Genomic DNA, 13331 nt, shown 5'->3' with positions numbered 1-13331 from the left:
TAGATGCTCAGAAAATGTGGGAAATGATTACTAAGCTACTTTAGTGCTTTGTTAATGCTCGAGACATGAACAAGTACAGATCCTGCAAGGTACAGCTATGAGTTAGGTGCTAGGTGAGTATGTTATGTGAATGTGCTGTTCCCTGTTTGACCGTAAGTATACAGACAAGCACAGGGTCACAGTTATATTCAATCTCCACATAAACATACAACAAAAACGGCCATATAGCCTAACTCTGAACACACCACAGATAACTTAAGCCTTTGCAGGCACACAAATGTTTTGATTAACAGGTCAGGTATAAAATATATCCTCTGTCCTTGGGGGGATCTTGCTGCCAAGTTGAGATACAATGACTGAACTCCAGGATTAATCAACCTTTTCTTAGCCACTATATACGAGAAAGACCAAATGCTTGTTTGTTTTGATTTACAGGACATGTATACAATATATCCTCTGTCACTGTCGCTCACGCCAACACAGACATAAGACAGCGCTCGTTTTCAAACAGATGTGTGCATCTCTGGAACAGCCTACCACCAGATGTTGTTAATGCTCCAGACCTTCAGTCATTTAAACATGGATTAGTAGGAGCTATTCCGGATAGACTCGTCGAGTATATGTAAGTTGTATGATGAACACTTTTTTTACTATTTGCTATTCTATTGTAAAAACACGATGTAGTCAATGTTAGTCTAAATGGTGGCGCAACACTCCAGTTATGTGCGTGTATGCTATGACGATGTATCCTGAGATTGTCAACTGGCGCGCCATATTGATATGAAGCAGGGTTCCTCCCGTCCTTCCATCCATCGAGCCTTTTCCTTGCCGACTGGTGGTAGTGGATGGAACCCGACAAGGTGAGTTGACAAGGTGAGTTGTCCTTGGGGGATCTTGCTGCCAAGTTGAGGTACGATGACTGAACTTCAGGATTGATCAACCTTTTCTTAGCCACTGCTTATAAACGAGAAAGACCAAATGCTTGTTTGTAAACTGCGTTGAAAATTTAATGATCCACCTTCAATTCTGACATGATGGCACACATGAAATAGTTCCCTCTCCTTTTGGAATACACAAAGCAAAATATTTAATAAATTTTAGTGGATGGACAAGATCAATTAGCATAGCCTTCCATCAAGTTAACTTCTGGCACTGATGATGATTTACACTGACGCTTATTCGCTTCATATTTTGTAACAAACGCGCTAAAACTGCAATATAACAGCACTAAATGCTTCTTGACAAAATGCAATAGTAGTAAAATTTAGCCCTGATGACATTCATTCTTGATGGAAACGTAATAACAAAATATTTTGTAGTAACTATTAAATTCCGGCCCAAAACAGTGCACGGTTTAAAAAAGAATCATTCCAATGACGGTCCATTCTTGCGGTCCTGAAATCGCCACTATTTCCGGCCTCTCCAACGCAACTCGTTGTCCAGACGTAAATATGCATTCCTCACCCGGGTGTGATTTACACTACGTAGTAGATTTTGTGTATATCACACCGGGGTGGGTGTGATTTACACAAATGGCCGGTATTGTGTAAATCTCACCGTGGTGTGATATACACGGTCCCATTTCAATTTTAGTTCTCTATATACCGTGGATATTTGAAGAGGCCATGTTCAATGTGTCCAGCGGTATAAACCATTTCCTGCTGCTGAAATAAACGACATTCAATGTGACGTCATTTTACTTGTTTTAATCAAATGGGAAACCATTACTCAGCTAATATGACGTCACTCAATTCTCCTTTTGTTTGACTGTCGTTTTCACAACAATAACAACAGCAATAGCAAGCAAAGTCGTAGCATGTTTTGAACAGCTTTCTCAAATACTTTGCGCCATTTTTGCGACAGATGCGTTACGATACAGCACATGTTGAAATGAAACACAGAACCAAATTTTTGTGTGATTTTAGAGGCAAAGGCAAGAACAGAGCCAAGGCAGCCAAAGAGTCAGGAGACACCGGGGACGGCAAAAGCATCAATGGAGGCTCAGTATTATGTCGGACGTGAAGTCGTACTGAGGCCGTAAAATACACCAACGCACTATCCTGAGATGAATTCTGCCAAATGGTCGGGTGGTAGGTGCTCGGTAGTCGGTATGGTCGGTGGGGTGTACTATGGTCAGGCCGCAGGCGCTGACCTTCGGGTCAATCGCGTCTGTCTACTTTTTTCACAATTTACTTTTTGGCCAGTTACTCGGCCAATAAGTAAATTCTTGTTCCTGAGGCACCTAAACGACACAAAAAAAACATTTCCCTTGGCGAGGGACATTATATCGTTCACTCGGTGCGTTCGTATGGGTTCAGGTTATCACTTATAAACCTACACTCTGGGATGTCCATAACACAGTGTGAGCTATTTTATTTATTTATTTATGTATTTATTTAATTATTCAACTCATCGCCAACGGGAACTCCAAATTACAGGCAAAGTCATGAGGCAAAAAGTCATTATTTTCATGGTCGATGGTTTCGGCGGAAAGCCGTTGGAGAGGGGCCGGGCATTAGGTAACGATTGGTGCATAGTAAAATGCTTGGGGGAAGGTTCCTTAATAATTAATACAGTGGCGGATCCAGGGGGGGGGGCAAAATGGGCATTTGCCCCCCCCCCCCCAAACGGCATGATTTTAACATTACGCCTATGGACGATGCATGGAAAGAATCGATAAATTTTTATGGTTTGCCCCCCCAAACCTCTGAGCTGGATCCGCCTCTGAATTAATATCTCAACGAAGCACTACCATTGCCCGTGTAGGTAGGTATGTCTTCTGGGATCAAATTTTAAAATATCTGGGCTAATCGGGGAATGGGGTTATGGGGCTTTAAACCTTTAACGCAGACCCTTACCCACAAGATCGGTCCCTGAAATATAGGTACCTAGACGTATCCACGCAGTAACGGTTGAAAACAGAGGTGTTTCAGACATTTGTAAGTATATTCTGCGACGACCAGGAGAACCGAGACACTGTAAACGATGCAGCGTAGCATGCAGAGACGCGTGACGAGGTTTTCGTCGTGAATGGATCCTAATTCACCCCCCCCCCCCCAAACACCCGTCTTTAGACATAAAAACAGGGATACCAGTAGTTAGGTATCTTAACTGTTACCTTCGATGAATAAAGAATAAACATAGACGTACCCATATAAAAACAGTAAACACACCATGATACATTTATAAAGTGCATGAAGTTCAACTTTCAACAGCCCTGAATATGCGCATCGCAATGTTGATCTTCCTCTTACTCTGTTATATGAACAACGTCATCTATAGCGTCATGAACAGCTTCATTTATATGACAATACGTCATCTACACGCACAGACACAACGCAATCACATACAGACTACAACTACACGCAATCACAGTATTGCACGGTTTCATAGATGAACAAACGTCTCTTACAAAGTCAGGGGGATCGAAGCGAGCCCCGTGCGCACCCCAGAAAGAGCACCCGAGGTGGGGGAGAGCACGTTCATGCCCTGAGCTGAGTCGGCGCCCGGCGAGGTACCGGTGCCTGTTCTGCGCAGGACACGGTGTGACTCTCGGGCTCCTCCGGCCGCGGCGCACAGGGACGCTGTGCGGGGCAGTCTGGTCCGCTCTCGGCGCCGCGCCGCTGTTCCCCGGTGTCCGCCGGCGGACCGGTGCGGCGCCCAGTCGGTGTCTCAGAGTCGGCCCCGTCCCCCTGCACCGGCTCAGCGGGGGCCGTCGCGGCCGGCAGGTGCTCCCGCAGCCAGGCGTCCAGCTCCGTCAGCTCCTCCGCTGCCTCCAGGCCCAGCTGGCCCTCCGGCTGAACGCAGGGCTCCCAGCGGAGCACCGAGATGGCCGCACACAGTACGTCGCGCGCCTCCTGTCCGCACAGAGCGTAACACTGGTCATCTGTCCTCACAAAGGGGTAACACTGGCCATCTATCCTCACAGAGGGGTAACACTGGCCAGCTGTCCTCACAGAGGGGTAACACTGGTCATCTGTCCTCACAGAGGGGTAACACTGGCCAGCTGTCCTCACAGAGGTAACACTGGTTATCTGTCCTCACAGAGGGGTAACACTGGTCATCTATCCTTATCATCGCCGTGTACTTACATTTGCAAACACTTACGGCCGAGTAATTACCACAGTTTCTCGATAAAGTCGACAATTGGATGTGGGGAGTCGATATTACGTGAATAGGCGATCGATATTAACACCACCAGAGTGACCTACCCTGAACAGGGCGATCACGTCAGCTGACTGGTGGCTCCCACTGTCGTACAGGAATCTTGCCTTTTGCAATAATGTTTGTTGGAGCTCGTACCGAACGATTCCTTGCAACCTCGATATTCCTGGAGCACATAAGATAATGCGTTAAGTTAGGAAACATAATAACGCTATTATATAACAGTCAATTTCCACTCGGAAAAGGGGCAGAGTTCGCACATACAGACTTTTACAGAGCTATGTCTATAAGGAGCAGCCGTATCGCGGCGCCCGGAGCTGGGCTGAGGGCTCCGTGGAGCCGCCCTGGACTGACCGGGGGTGACGATGTCGGCCACGGACAGGATCTCCTTGCAGAGCTGCTCCTTCCTGTCCAGCTGCGCCGCCGGCAGCGTCTCGGACGTGTTGTACAGGTGCACCAGCGGGTACTTGAGGTCCAGCATCAGGTGGTGGGTGGGGTGCAGCACCTGCCGCGCGCCGACACCCACCGTCAGACGTCAGTCATCGGCGGCCACGGAGAAACACACAAAACGGCACCGCTCTGAGATTTACAGAACATTTGAAGCTACGCAAAACAATTATAAGAACCGTTATGTTGTAAGCATGAAAGCCCAAGCAATAAGAGATTCAATTTGAATTTCGAAGATTACATATTTAGGCTTAAGGTGAGCATTTCGATCACCAGAACAAAGAAAAACACGTCAGTTGTCCAACAATTGCTTCACCGTGTCAGCCGCTTCAGTTTTTTTTTATTAAAACAATCAGTAAAATCATTCATTGCGACATTTTATGATTCTGTCGAGTACAGCATGCTGTAAGGTATGCAATATGAACTAGCATTGGTCAATGAGTGCATAGGTACTCAAAACCCAGCCGCCGCCATCAGCATATCTTCTTTCGACGTAGGTATTCTATCCCGTCCACAGCTAACTTTCAATTGAAATGCATATAATTAGATAAACAATATTACCAATCTGAAATACATAGACCACGTTTCCATGGGCATCACTGATCCGGATCAGCAAAAATGGATTAGCTAATCCAATATAGTTAGACGATATATGAAAATGAAAATAAGGGATTAACTGATTATATAAGCCTAATCCACTTGGAATTATATCATGTAACGAAGAGTTCCAGAAATATAATACGAATTAAATTTGCTAATCCGGATCAGTGATGCCCATGGAAACGGGGTCATAGGTACGTGCTCACATATCGTACCATCCAAAAAGGAAATAGGCGCTGTATCTGTCGCCACGCATCACTACCGCATACGCCTATCGCCTGCCAGCATGCTGTACCGAACTGGCCGTGCGGAATAGTTATTGTCTTGTCCCCCTCGCTAGATGCCACTACCGTTTACGCCTGACGACAGGCTGTGCCTCAATAACCACCTGGATAAGTGCTGCATTGGCCGCTAGATCAAGATGTCCAGACTAAATGCGCCTGCAGATATGCTGTGCCGCTATGACCGCCGGGCGAAGTTGCTGTCCCGGACGCGAGATGTCACTACCATATGCGCCTGCTAACATACTGTGCCGCAATGACCAACGGGCGTAGTTGTCATGACCGCGAGATGTTACTACAACCTATATGCCTGCTAGCATACTGTGTGATCACCTGGCGTAGTCGGTAGTTGTCTCGGCCGCTAGATGTCACTATTGTATACGCCTGGTATGATGCTGTACCGCATTGACCGTCGGATGTAGTTGTTCTCCCGGCCGCTAGATGTCACTACTGTATACACCTGACTGGATCAGGATGCTGTGCCGCAATGACCGTCGGGCGTGGTTGTTGTCCCAGCCGCTAGATGTCACTACTGTATACGCCTGATAGGATGCTGTGCCGCAATGACCGTGTCGCAATGTGCTGCGCGTTCAGTGTTCGGCTTTAGTCATTAGGCAATAGCTCAGTCAGTGTTTGATGCAATGTCGCTTCGTAAGGCGTCCATTTGCAATTGTTTACGGTTATGCGCTGCCAAACTTATTTAGGTATAGCTATCACTTTATTATTCATGCATTTGCATCATATTTGCATTACAATCGAACACACCTACAAATAACACCTATACATGTACTTGACTATGGAAAATACAGAGAAAACGTTTATCTACGAGGATGAATTACGATTCACCTATAAAAATACTTTCTTTTTCTAACAGTACCTAACAATCAACGGAAGACTCTGTAGGTTTGTAGTCTGTAGTCAAACACCTCCAGGTGACTGACATGATGCCACAACCAGGCCACCCATTGGGTTCGCCTTACCGATGAGCAGATCTGGATGAGTCTCTCGCAGTCGTCGATGGTGGGCTCCTCCTCGACGGCCTGGACCTCGGCCTCGAGCGCCGCCAGGGCGGAGCGCACCGGCGCGCCAGGCACCAGGGCGCCGCACGCCGCGCACCGGAAGTCGGCCTGCACCTGCAGTGGATCCACCGACTGGATGTACCTGCAGGGGAGGGCGCGCCGGAGCCGTCGGCGGGAGCCGTACATGGGAGACGGAGGCCTTGGGTTTTGCTACTAGGATTACTAGGTCGTGCATTTGTTACTAGGGAATACACATATATTTAAACGAGCCGAACACTACGAGACGAGTTACTAGCACGAAGACATCAGCATAAAAAGGACTTTAAGCATATTTTCAGAGAGTGCTCTGCGTGGAGGCTGCCCCTGCGGCCTGCAGTCCTGTTGTGAAGCTGACCGCGGATTGCACTCACCCGTGCTGGCAGAGGGAGCAGCGGATCGAGCTGAGCCCGGTGCCCAGCTCGGTCGGGTCGCAGCAGCGCGCACACTCGCACAGAAAGTGTTTGCTGGTGAGCAGGTGCTCCCGCCGCTGCCACGTGCCCCACAGGTTGTCCGTGTAGATGCTGGTTAGATGTTCACCCTGAAGAGACGACCTCTCATCAGCCACTCAGGACATAGCTCAACCCGATGCGACACTGATTTCAGCTGGCTCGAGTAACAAAGTGAACCAAGTAGAGCAGAAAAAAACTTCACCATCGAATACGAATACGAGCAACCATTTGCAATTTGAGGACGGCTTAGGCATATCACTAGAGACCGTGCTGAGTTATCTTACACGGTGACTTCAATCGCGGGTCTCCCGTTCTGCTGTGCGGGTATGGTGCCGATTAGCGCCGCGGCTCGCTGGCAGCGGTGGCCGGCGATAAATTCAGCGGCGGTGGGACAGCGGCACGTCCGGTCGGCGGTGGACGATGACGGCACCTCTGTCACCGCCAGCGCCCGGTCCGGGGACAGACCCCCCCCCCTCCCGGGATGGTCACCGCCGCCCGTACGACCGCCCCCGCAGTGTCCCGGTGGCGGAGCTGCGGCTCTGGCCGGCGGCCAGCGCGGCCGCCCGGCAGTCAGTGACTCAAACTGAGCTCAGAACGGCTGCCGACGGATGTGCGGTGTGAACACACTACCTTCTGTGTATCTCTGATCACACCCGTGATCCGCAGAGTGACGGGATAGGGGGACCAGAGCCGACTGACGAGAGCAGGGCCCGGGGACTGTGAGGGTGGGACCAGCGGCTCTGAGACGGCTCCCCACCGGCTGGGGGTAGTAACTAGAGATGCACCAAATTTGCAATTTCATTACCCGCCCCGCCCCGCAGCTACCCCTTGCCCAACCACAACTACCCGCAAGCTGATTTTGACTGAGCCGAACCCGCAAAAAAACCCGCAATTTTAAAAACCTGCCTTTGCAAGAGAAAATACAGCTGGGTCAATGCTAGAGCTATATATTATAAACCTTACTTGCTTCATTGTTGTGCAGAAAAAGACAACCAAACAAATAGTAAGGACTTGAAATTGCTATGCTAAGTCCTCAGGAAGTGCACACTGGATAATGGAAAACGAATAATGCATCAATACATTTGAAATTCCTTTCTGAAAAGAATTCAGTAAAATCTTTCTCTCACCTTACCCTTCAGCATTGGCTGAGGATCAAAATTTCACTCTGGTTCCTCTCAATGTTAGGCTTCTGGAATGATACCTACTGTTATCAAAATGAATGTTGATATAAAAAGATATGCGATTTTCAGTTAAAAATAAATTAGTGACACGGACGACACGGTGAATAATGCGTATCCGGTCGATCTACACATAAAACAAATCATGCATGTTGTTGTTGTTGAAGAGTTAGGGCGAACAAATCATGCAAAAGCCCAGCAAAAACCAACTAACCAATGAACCACGCATTTTTGGAAACATGCGTCAGAAGCGTCACCAACAGCTGATTGCAGGGAATGTTACAGCGACTAAATTATTGCAGCCGTTGTTAGTGCGAACTTGTTGCGAAAACACCGTTGTATAATGCATATTAATGTGCCATTCTGATAATATTATTTTACACAACAGCTAAAGTTTTACAATTCAGAGGTTAATCACCGGTTAGGAAATAAAGAGACAGTAAATAGTCATCAATGACAGCTTTCCTTCGCCTCAGAGACCAAAATTGACGCAGTCAAATGCCAATCCTTGTCAAAATGTCGAAAGTGCGCCAGTATTGTATTGCGTTATGTTTGGGCCGCATGCCAGTCAATATTTTGATTTTTTGTAAGGGTAATTGCAGGTAATTGGTGTGTTATTTTCGTAATATAGGGTGGGACAGAGCATAGAGTAGGATTGGTAATCAATGAATTTGCATCAAATTTTGTTTAGCTCTTTTTTATGCCGACCAGACGCAAATAAAGTAACATGTGGCATTTGCTCTGATTTTCAACATCAACATCTCATTTTAGTCTGGGTTCTTCCATAATGTATATCTAGTGCACACTGCACATAGACTTCAGTTCAGCTTCCTATAAGTTTGCTTTCAGGTTCTTTTATGTTTTATGGAATGCTTTCATCAGCATTTATTTATGCTTTGTAGTTTGTTGTTTGTACCCTGGTTTGGTCATTGCTAGACTGTGGATGCTATTGCTGGTTGTTTTCAGTTTTGCATTTGAAATGTGCTTCCTTGATATATTTTTATATTTGGTTCTGTTTTAAAAGTTGTTTTGATGAATATTGTATTGTTAACCTGAGCAAATGCACTTGGCATTGTGTTTTGCATCTAAAAAAAATATATATAGGTTCTAAAGTCTGACCGCCAAATACCCGCCACACGACAAGTTTTGCTTCTCGAACCCGCCAAAAACCCTGCGGGTTTTGAAAACCCGCAGAAAGCGGGTTTGCGGGTTCAAAAAGGGCATCTCTAGTAGTAACGGCACATCCCGACATGACAGCGCGAGACGGACACCCGTGAGAACTCCTGTCATCGTCTCATGCGAGATTCTCGGACTTGGAGAAAAAAAAACTTTTAAATGAAATGCCTTACCGAAACAACAAATATCTTAACAATTAAATAATTATCGTATTGTCAAACGTTCAGGATATCAAATGTTTTGATGGCGGCGCGCACATTATACCTAACTGAGCGATGTCGACGGCGGCGCGCACATTACCTGAGCGATGTCGACGGCGGCGCGCACATTACCTGAGCGATGTCGACGGCGGCGCGCACGACCAGCGTCAGGTTTTCGTCGAAGGTGCGGTGCGTGTTGGGCACGCAGTCGTGTTCGAAGAGCGCGGCGCGCGCGTACACGCCCTGCACGTTGATCTCGGGCAGACGGATCTCGTAGGCGTTGGTCTCCATGATGCCGCAGATGCGGTGGAGCAGCATCTCACTGTGCTGGAACTGGCCAAACCTGCCGGCGGAACAGGGCGTGAGCCGGTCCAAGGTACGGGCATAGAAGAACGACGCAGCAGCCTGGCAAAAGATGGCGGCTCACATGTCCCATGATTTAACAGTGTCATAAACCTATGTATAAACCGTTGTTTTTTCAAGGCTCAAGCACTGCAGGTAACGTCACAGACGTCACGCTACCTCCTTGGCACGGCAGTGAGTTGGGTCAGGCTTGGTCCTGCTTCTACTATTATTCGTCAATCAACTGAAGGTACTGAGATACCCCTGAGCCATCCCGCCATCCCTGACCTGTGCCGGACCCTTCCACCTCTGACCTGTGCCGGACGCGGTCCACCACCGTCGTCTGCTCCAGCTGGTAGATGTCCGTGTCCCTCCGCTCGTCGTCGTGGCTCTGCAGCTGCAGCAGGCGCGCCCAGTCGGCCGGCCGTGTGTCCCGCAGCCGCAGCAGCCGCAGCACGGCCACGCACGGGTACCAGTCGACGCCCTCGTGGCCGGAGAGGGCGCCCAGCGGGCTGCCGGCCGTCAGGTCGCACTCTGCCCGGTGCTGCTCGCTCTGTTCGCACGGCTCCGAGCAGAGCGGCCAGCCGCAGCGGCGGCAGCGGCGCGGCCCCGCCACCGGCCGGTAGCAGCCCAGACAGAGCGGCGCCGTATCCGCGCACGGGCCCACCATCAGCGGCGCGTCTCGCAGGATCAGGTCGCCGCGCCGCAGCGGCCGCGTGGCCACCAGGTGCCGGCCCAGCAGCGGGTGGAGCGCCACCGCGTACGGCCGGCAGAGCGGCCGGTGGGCCAGCCAGTGCTGCTGCTGGTGCACCGGGCCGCAGTACAGAGCGGCCAGACAGGCCGAGCACCGGCCGGACGCCGGCAGGCCGCACACCGCGCACCCACCCCTGTCGGCAGACCGCACACCGAGCACCGTCTGTGACAGAGAGCTGACTGGACACATATAGATGGGTACGGATACGGATACAATGTTTGCAGGTACTGACGTTATGCTGATGGTGATACACTAATACTGATACATGCTGTGTTTATTTAAATTAATCGGCACTACCGAAACCCCGATTCATGATCGCATTGTTCTGCGACGGAACAATGGGTGTCGAAAACGCTGTTAGATATGCTGAGCACGGTTAAGCAGCATCAACGACCCGTTTTCTTCAGCTCATCAGCTTCCGTGTGGCTCTGTGGACGTCTGTAGCAGGGCACTAAAGAGTCCGGTAGGTTCCATCAGCTGAGCCCCGCTGACCAGTGCCGTATTTGGCCGGACCAGTGAAGGCCGCCTGACGCCGCGCTGCGCTCCGTGGCGCCAGGGGTCGGGGACGGTATTTTGGTCGCCGCTGGCACGGACAATGGGGGTCGACAACTGACGATGTCCGTCGCAGGACCTTGGCGCTCATGCAGTGCCAAATACCTCCGCTCCAGCGAAGTTGGTTTATTGCCACCATGGGGTCGTCCGGTCACCACTGTGAGGTCGGCTGACCGCTCTGCGGGTCGGCTGAACGGTTCAGTGAGGGGATGCCGGGTAAACTGGCCGCTATAGAAGGTCGCCTGACCACCCCATCGCTGATTGTTCAGACTAACACATGTCAAAATTGTTGGATGTTTCAATGCTGTAACACATTGCTGCATTATGCATATTGCTTCGTAGACAGCAACAGAAAAAGGAAGCGTAGATAGTGAAGGAAAATGTGAAGACAATGCGTGTTGTTTGAACGGACGGATTGAAAGAGCCAGAGTCTACACTAAGCAGAGCTTGTTGCGTGAGCCTCAGCCCCTTAGGTACCGCTCGTTCGGGCTGCATTGAACCGGGGAACTTATGATGCCGAGGTTTCCCATCAAAGCCGGACACGATCCCTCGCCACCAAGACCCCAACGCTCTCCCAGATGAGCTACGGTTTGCGATGATGATGATGTTTATTTTCAAGCCGACACCCTGGACGTATTGCTCACATGCACCAAATGAATCACATCAAAAAGACACGGCATGCGGGCACAGAAAAATGCCCAATGGGTATAGTTCAACCAAAGCGTCGCTGAAATCTCACCCGCTGCTGTGTTCCTCCAGGTCGGGCGGGGGCTCGTTCTCGTCGTCCAGGATGTAGCAGTCCAGCTGAGGCTGGCTGCTGATGGCTGAGTCCGACTCCGCTGGAGGGTGCTCGGCGGTCTGTGGCTGTCTGCTCCACGCTGCAAGTAACGGAGAGTCTGCCCTCCTGCCGTCCCCCTCGGCGAGTACCGGGGAATCTGCCCGCCTCCCGCCGCCCTCCGCCGGTATAACCGGGGAATCTTCCCGCCTCCCGTCCCCCTTGGCCAGTATAACCGGGGAATCTGCCCGCCTCCCGCCGCCCTCGGCTGGTACCGGAGACTCGGCCCGCCTCCCGTCCCCCTCGGCCGGTACCGGGGAATCTGCCCGCTGACAGTCCGTCACTTGTCGGCGAGCGCCGTCCTCCGGCGGTGGCGAGCCCGCCAAACCGTCCGTCGACAGTGATCGGTCGCTCAGCTCCAGGGTCCTGGTACACCCTATCAGAGGTTCAACGAAGGCCATGGCTCCCTCCGTGAGGCGGCAGGCACCTCCCGAGCTGCCGCCGCCTGGAGCCGGTCCTCTCCCTGCGCAGAGCAGACTCGCCGCCACCACACCGGTCTGACCCGCTGACCACTGCCTGAGCGGCCCCGACCGGGCAACACTGTCCCAGAGCCCACCGGTCTCTGTGCCGAGTCGCCGCGAGTCCGGTGTGCCGGCGCGCGGCTGGTCCCGGCGGCGTCACTGGCCGGGTTGGGCCGACACTGACCGCCCAGCTGCTCCCGCAGTCAGTCGGCCCTAAAAATACCGCCGGCGCGGTGGGACGGCGCCGCTGGCCGGCCGACCGCCGGCGTCAGTGTGGGAGAGCGCACCCACGCACGTGCCCGTCACGGCGGTCCTGCCTGATCAGTGACGGCGTATACCTGCCTGATAGATGACGGCGGTACTCCCTAATCAAAAAAAAAAAAAAAAAAACGGTGGTACTCATTGATCAGTAACAGCAGTACTCTCTGATCAGTGACGCCGGTACTCTCTCAGCAGTTATCCGGGTAGCGAATAGCAACGATGACCCCCCGCAACCGGGAACCCCTAGTTCCTTATCAAAGCTTATGAATAGTTCATCGACGTAGGTATCATTAAAAGGTATGCTTATTTTTCTTAGCAGAGGTGCAAAAAGGTGCGCTTGACCTTGAGGTACTTACATCTGGGCCCAAGCCTCTCAAATACACTACTGAGCAGTACCTACGACCCTTTAGGATCATCTACATCAGTACCGTTCACTGGGTTTCAATTTCAAATCAATCAACTTGAAATGAATTTTATCGTTTTCGATCGAGCTGCAGCAACTAATGCATAGGTACTTTTTTGGAAAGCGTAATTTCATAATTCGTGTATTATTTTCACCTTATTACTCATTTT

General features: G+C 50.7%; 1 protein-coding gene across 1 annotated transcript; it reads right to left on the bottom strand.

Moving 5' to 3' along the window:
- Positions 1 to 2927: 2927 nt before the first annotated feature.
- On the bottom strand, positions 2928 to 12687 carry LOC122382534 (SET domain-containing protein SmydA-8-like). The gene is made up of 8 exons (XM_043367997.1): positions 11941 to 12687; positions 10210 to 10782; positions 9686 to 9896; positions 6922 to 7088; positions 6473 to 6653; positions 4519 to 4669; positions 4212 to 4330; positions 2928 to 3857 (listed from the first exon to the last, which is right to left on the bottom strand). The coding sequence occupies exons 1-8, from the start codon at positions 12435 to 12437 to the stop codon at positions 3483 to 3485; spliced, it is 2274 nt and encodes a 757-aa protein (XP_043223932.1). The 5' UTR covers positions 12438 to 12687; the 3' UTR covers positions 2928 to 3482.
- Between the last annotated feature and the right edge of the window lie 644 nt (positions 12688 to 13331).

The sequence above is a fragment of the Amphibalanus amphitrite genome, unplaced genomic scaffold, assembly GCF_019059575.1.
Source record: "Amphibalanus amphitrite isolate SeventyFive unplaced genomic scaffold, NRLGWU_Aamphi_draft 000142F_arrow, whole genome shotgun sequence".
Classification (NCBI taxonomy): domain Eukaryota; kingdom Metazoa; phylum Arthropoda; class Thecostraca; order Balanomorpha; family Balanidae; genus Amphibalanus; species Amphibalanus amphitrite.
The sequence above is the reverse complement of the archived record's forward strand: the minus strand, read 5'-3'. Positions and strand labels throughout refer to the sequence as shown.